General features: G+C 35.0%; 1 protein-coding gene across 1 annotated transcript; it reads right to left on the minus strand.

Annotated features, from left to right (window-relative positions):
- Window positions 1-5,812: 5,812 nt before the first annotated feature.
- LOC149554402 (auxin-responsive protein SAUR50-like) lies at window positions 5,813-6,705 on the minus strand. Its single transcript, XM_089828470.1, has one exon. The coding sequence runs from the start codon at window positions 6,634-6,636 to the stop codon at window positions 6,229-6,231; it is 408 nt and encodes a 135-aa protein (XP_089684596.1). The 5' UTR covers window positions 6,637-6,705; the 3' UTR covers window positions 5,813-6,228.
- Between the last annotated feature and the right edge of the window lie 676 nt (window positions 6,706-7,381).

Below are 7,381 nucleotides of genomic sequence, written 5' to 3' on the forward strand. Positions count from 1 at the left end.
ATGCCTCCCTCAATTCCTCTCTGTCCATGTCCACCATATTGTGGGCCATTAGATTCAAGCACTCCAGAAGATTGATTACATTTTTGTAGCTGATAACCACCACATCAATCATGATTTGAAGCTCCACTTTTGTCATTCTACCCCAACAACTTCATACATAGTTTACAGTTCCTTTGCAGTGATGCATCATGTATTTGTGATAAACTCTGAAACTATTTTTGATGCAGATTTGACTGCCTTGAGAACATGCAAGCAAACAACAAAATTCTTGACATACCCTATCAGCATACTGAAGTTAGTCGAACCCCAAAGTGGGTCCGGCTAAAAAAAAAATTCATTTTCAGGCAACTGACACCTCAAAATGATCTACTAATCATCAATACTGATTAAAATCAAATTTGATCATTGAACTGTCATTTACAAGTCATTCTATCACTCTCTTGCAACTTGTCAACTTTGTGCCAGGAAGTCCTTTAATTGGCTTTAAAAACTGACCCAAATAATTGACCGGGCTTTGAAATCTGACACATTGATTCTCTGTTTCGTACACTTGTACCATGTCAAATCTCATCTCATGAAAAATTCAAGGTCAAAAGATATTGACTGTCAAAGTTGACTTTTAGAATTGCCTACACAAAAACATGTTAGAAAGCAATAAATTATGTTTGGATTTGGCTTTGAAAATTGGGCAAATTGACACTTGGGGAAATGAAAACTAGGGAATTAGTTCACTATCACAAGGAGAGTATAAGTTTGTGATCTGGGCTCATGACAAATAACTGGGTGAAAATGGTAGGCGGTCAAATTAGGCTACTCAGAATTTGATGACTGAAAACAATGGCAGAAAGACATTTTTTGCAAATGGAATTGACTTGGGAAAGTGTGCAGACGGATTCGTCAAGATTTGAAAATTGGCACACTCGAAGTATTTTTAGAGTACAACACAATGGTACAATCCATTTGATCTCATCTATCATAGATTTCAAGTTATGACATCCTGAACAAGCGTTCCAACAAATCTGCTCCTTTTGACACCAGTAAAAGGTTAGAAATTGCATTTGAAAACTAATCAAATAGATTCTTCATAAGCTCAAAATGGAAACATAGTAAGTCTCTAACCACTAAAAAGCAATGCAAAAGGAATTTTCTCATTTTGGTCAACTGGGTCAAAATTATAATAGGTCAAATAGGGCCTTCCAAAATTTTGAGCAATTCACATCAGCATGACAACATTAAAAGACCAACTCTGAGGGCTTCAAAACCTAGCCAAACAGACTCGAAATGACTTAAAATCTCAAATATAGGTTCTCTGGTATGGACAGTAGATACTCCCAAAGTGGCGAGTCATGAAACATCACTGGGTGTGAGATGTTCAATTACAAACACAGGCTCCTGTCGTTGTTTGACACTAGCAAAAATGCAAATTTGACAAATGTTCAAAATGAGACTTCATGAAATGACTTGGAATGGCAATTTAACTTCATGAAACACATAGGCATACTGAATACAAGGTGTTAGAAATATTAAACACCTCATAGGGCTTAAAAATACAGTTGGATACATATGCATTTAAAAGCATTTATAGGGCTTAAGTTTTCTCAACGGTGCTCAAAATTGGGGCTTCAATATTCAGCACCAACAGAAACAACCACAACAACAAATACCACACACACCAGTTAATGTCAGACGATCAACAAGGATGAGTAGACCTCCAGAAAGATTTTCTTCCTTTTTGTATTCTATTTTACTAATAGATGCTAATGAACTTGAATGTTATGATGAAGCTGTATAGGTGGATACTAAAATTCAGTGGGAGTCTACAATGAAAGAAGAAATTGACTCTTTGCTAAAAAATAAGACAAAGAATTTATGTAAGTTGCCTGCAGGTAAAAGGACTTTACAAAATAAGTGTGTTTACAGGCTAAAAGAAGAGGATGGAGGTAAGAAAAGATTTAAAGCTAGGTTAGTTGTAAAAAGATTTGCATAGAAAAAGGGCATTGATTTTGATGAGATATTTTTTCTTATTGTTAAAATGACTTCTATTCATATTGTTTAAAGTATTGTGGCTACTGAACATTTGCATTTAGAGTAGCTTGATGTTAAAACAACCTTCCTTCACGATGACATGGATGAAGAGATATATATGGCTCAGTTAGAGGTATTTGAGATCAAAGGTAAGGAGAACTTAATTTGCAAATTGAAGAAAAAATTATATGGCTTGAAGCAAGCACCTCGACAATGGTATTTGAAACTTGATAGTTTTATGCATGAGCATGGATATAGTAGGTGTTATTCAAATCGTTGTGTTTACTTTAAGAGGTTGGATGATGATAGCTACATTATTTTATGTTTATATGTTGATGATATGCTTGTAGCTGGGTCTAACATGGATCACATTAAGGGGCTAAAATGCTAGTTAGCACATGCATTTGCTATGAAGGATTTGGGGGTAGCAAAACAAATCTTTGGTATGAAGATTTGCAGAGATAGGAAGAATGGGAAATTGACACTATCTCAAGCTGATTATGTTGAAAAGGTGTTACGTTTCTCTATGGAGAATGTTAAAGCTGTTAGCACATCTTTACCTAGTCATTTGAAGTTGACTACAGAGATGTGTCCCAAGACGCAAGAAGAGGAGGATAAGATGTCAAAGGTACCCTATGCTTCAACTGTAGGAAGGTTGATGTATGCTATGGTATGTACAAGGCCATATGTTGCACATGTAGTGGGCGTTTTTATCAAGAATATGAGTCATCCAAGAATTGAGCATTGGAATGTAGTCAAATGGATTATCAGATATTTGAGAAGAACATCCAATAAGTGTTTACACTTTGGAGGCTCTACTACTAGCTTATAGGGCTATGTTGACTCCGATTTGGTAGGAGATATTGATATCAAGTGGAGTACTATAGATTATGTCTATACTATTGGTGGAGCAGCCATGAGGTAGGTTTCTAGGTTACAGAAGGTTAATGCTTTATCCACTATAGAGGCAACGAAGGAGATGATATGGCTTCAATTCTTATTGGAAGAATTGGGACACCCTCAAAAGGATAATTATTTGTTTATAGATAGTCAGAGTGCCATTCATCTTGCTAAGAATTTAGCCTTGCATTCAAAGACCAAACACATATAGTTGCGGTACCATTTCATTCAGTTAGTTTTGGATGATGGATAGTTAAAGCTGGACAAGATACATACAGATGAGAATCTAGTATATATGTTTACAAAGGTAGTGACAAGGGAGAAGTTGAATTCCTCTTTAGTTTTGGTTGGTCTTCTACACTAAATAGGAATAAAATAACAACAAAGTCTAGGGTGCTTTGATCCAGTGGGAGCCCCATATGGTCGCAATATTGCTATAGGTTTAGTCTCCAAGTGGGAAATTGTTGTCTAGTGTAGAGTTTGATTAGTCTCCAAGTGGGAGATTGTTAGTTTGTGGTGACTGATTAGGAAAGTACTGTACATACTTCATAAATTCTTTGGCGCCCTATTTTATTGGGATTTTGGGCCAACATGTAATTATTAATTATAACCCTAAAGTTGTAAAATTACTTGTATAAAAGGGCTTAGGGTTAGGGATTGTTTCATTGTTGTTATGCAAAAAAATTAGTTCTTGCGGCAGTATTGAGCTGTAAGGGATTACAGATTGTAATTAGGTTGTAATCACTAGATTGTAATAATATCAAACTTGCTATTTGGTGGACATAGCCCAGGGATTGGGCAAACTATGTTAAATCTTGTTGTTTTGTGTTCTTTTCTGTGCGTTCTATTATTTGTTGATATTGGTTATATTTGCTTGTAATTGTTATTTTTGTTTGTGGTTTAATCCTAACACATCCTTTACAACCTTAAGTAGATAATCAATGCACTATAACATCACTATCTTAACTGATCTTTGTACTCCTTTTTCATACCATAACTCAACCATTCATTTAGGTGCTCTTGTTATCACATTTGATCAAATCCTCTTCATCAATCAAACAAATGATAGTACTCAAATCAACTAAGAAGTTGTCTTACCAACAAGCAGTAGGCTTGACATCAATGACAAAACAATGATTAAAACACATTCTCATACTTATGTCAATCTGTTTTCAACAGAAATTAACCTGAGCTCTCGCAAATCTAGTCCCTCGAGTAGAGGCCAACCTCAATCTCAACTTTGGGTAAATGTTGACTTCAACCTTAACCTAGAGTGATACCAATGTCACAAGGTCCCTTGGGATCCCAAAAGTATGAAAAGCTCAAAGTTAGTTAGAGAGGTAGGAAAGAAATTATGGTTAATGAGAAAAGAGGATGCCTAGAAATTAGATCCTATCTTAATTTGTGCATAGGAAAGAAAAGGGAAATTAAGGAGAATATGTTAGATCCTATCCTAATTTCATAAAGGAAAGAGAGACAAAAGGAAATTAGATCAAGTGCAAGTACAAGTCAAAATGTTAAAATAATGCAAAATACAATAATGAGGAGAAAAACCACCAATAATTGAAACAATTCCACTTGAGGTGGGTACAAACTTGAACTCTCTCCATGTCTTTGTTAGGATATTTGAATTAATACTCTACACAGTGCACCCTAATAATAGGGACATGTAAACTCAACATGATTTTGTTGAGGCAAACCACAATATCCAGGCAACAACAATATATATGGATCAATGATGTTAACCAAGTGCCTCATATTTTTGGTCATTACTTTTACAAAATATTAAAATACTTCCCCATCAATATTGAACTGTTGCAACCCTTGACGAAGAAAGTCGAATGATGGCTAGAACTTTCCTTAATTTTTTGTTTGGAACTTTTGAAGCCCTAAAAACTTACAAAATGTCCATTCTTCATTTGATATACACAATCTACCAAGTATACATACAATTTCCAAAGCTCCCATTTTTGTAAATTATCGTTGTGGAGATTAGTAGTCTATGGGCTACTGAAGTTGTCATCCTTGTTTATCATCTCGAAATGCTCCAAACTTGCATTCATTTCTAACAAGTGCAAGTGCAATTGCAATTACAACATCTAAAACTCGTGCAAAACTTGAGAGATGTCAAATTAATGAACCAATATTAGAGAAAAGAAAATATGAAATATTTCTAGTAGAGGTGTATACTTATCGACCTAGATGCTTCTACAACAACAATTCACAACTATAAAATTACTAAACAGCTCAACGATTGTAAGTTGTCCTTTTCTAATGAAAACATATCTAAATCATCATTTCAAAGAAATAATAATACATATTCACACAAAAAAGTGGGTGGATTAATAAAACCACTATCCATCAACATATTAGTAACAAAAGTTGGAGGAGGAAGGCATGCATCGAAGTCACCTAATTTGTTCCATGCATCAAGATGATCTCAAATTTCCACAACAATTTCTCAAATTTAATATCAAATGAAGAATAAATAGAACAATTCATTTAAGAAATTACAATAATAATTTATAATATTCACAAAATAAATGTATAGCAATCATCACAAGTCTCTTACCACTCTACTTTCTTGAAGAATAAGTTTATTTCTTAACATAAACACAGTGAAAACTTTTGTGTACTGTGTTTATATACATATACACATGTATATGTGCATTTGTATCACTATTTATGTAGACATATGTAAATAGATATCAAGTTGTTTGATTTCTAACATCTTGATGATATATCATCTGATCTGAAATGGTAATACATAAGTTAATACACAATAAAAATCTGATATTGAATCTGCTGAAACACGGACTGTAGTATAATGAATAGAAATCCCTCTTTCTAAATCAAACTCAGATATATCATGAAAAGATTTAACATATTTAATGGAATTTTTTTTTTGGGGTGAATATTCACCATTCATTCAAATCTGTACAAAGGTGGATGGTTGCCCATTTGGCTGGAAAATGAAACAACAGCACAAAATCCAGGCTACTCCCATCTGTGAACTCATCCTTAAATTGAACCCAAAAGGAGGAAAGTATTGTCCTAAAAATCTAAGGAAAAAGAGTATTCTAACTGGTCTGACCATGTGGGCTGGGATTTGGCAATAAAAATGAGGTCAGCACATGGGCACCATTCAAATAAGGGGCGGTATCGAATTTGAGACTTTAAGGATAATCCACGACTTCAAATTCGACCACTACACCAGACAAACTGAACTATTCGCCATTTCCAATCTAAAATCAAAACTTCCTCTCCTCATAACCCACATGATACAGAATGGAACTGAAATGACTACTTTCTAAACTCTATCAATCTGGTGGATTTCCGGCCATCAAGCAGAGAAAGCAGGCATTGAAAAGTGGTTTCCTCGCAGGGAATAAAGAGACCCAAGTCATGATCAAACCCCAATTCCTCCTCTGCTTTGTCCAACAACTGACGGAAAAGTGGGTGATTTAGATGAGTTGTGGGGATGATGAATCTGCTCCGATCATTCCCAACATAGACAGGAATGTGTCCCTTTGGAACATCTGACGGAATTCCCTTTCCATTCTCTCCATTCCCACTTCTCAGACTGAAATACCCACCATTTTTCAAAGAAAGTGCGTCCTTCTTAGCAGCGGCTACTCTATGACACCTTCTCAGGATCTTTTCCAGCAAAACAAGCTGAGCTATTTGATTTCCCTTGTTGCTTCTCCCCATTTCAAAGAACCAAAACTACTGAGAAATGAAATGCAAAACCAGAGTTTTGAAAAGGAAGTGGGTATAGATTGGTATGAAGGAGTTATGTGAGGAATAGCTTGTTATATAGATAAAAAACATTGAGTTGAAAGAATGGTATGTCCCATCGGTGTACGATGTGTATGAGGACAAATAGGTAATTCAAATTAAAGGTGATGGCGATGGCTTTTCATGAATGAGATGCCTGTGAAGGAGGAAGAAATGGAATTGGAATCTAATCCCATTGTTTTAACCCCACAAATTGTTTGCATGTCCTATGCGTACCTTCGTAGCCAGGGACAAATGAATAGGACAATGGTTATGCTTGGACAATATGACACTGCCCATCGAATCAGATGCTATTGTATGACCCACACTCAACGATTGCATGGTAAACTGCCTTTGATAAAGTGAGAGCATAAATGCCTATTGGTCAAGGGTGTATGGCAGTACTTGGGAAGATGAAAACAGTCGGGGACCTCAGATTTGTAATTCAGTGTTGTTTAATATAGACAAAATTCAAAGATCTTAATGGGTTAACTATATAGTTGATGACAGTTCATTTTTACTATAATAGACCTGACTAGTTGATAACATTTCAAGACCTATGACCTATCTTATCCAATTCAATTTAGTTTAACATTAAAAAATATATATGTACAAGGATCTTTATAGATTTTCTATAAAGTTGTTTATTATATTGTTGATGGTTGTTTATTTTGACTAT

This window comes from Cupressus sempervirens, chromosome 5 (assembly GCF_028749045.1).
Source record: "Cupressus sempervirens isolate cs-2001-9-10 chromosome 5, ASM2874904v1, whole genome shotgun sequence".
In the NCBI taxonomy this organism is placed as follows: Eukaryota; Viridiplantae; Streptophyta; class Pinopsida; order Cupressales; family Cupressaceae; genus Cupressus; species Cupressus sempervirens.

Coding starts and splice junctions, on each gene's coding strand:
- LOC149554402 (XM_089828470.1), bottom strand. CDS start 6,636: ATGGGGAGAAGCAACAAGGGAAATCAAATAGCTCAGCTTGTTTTGCTG.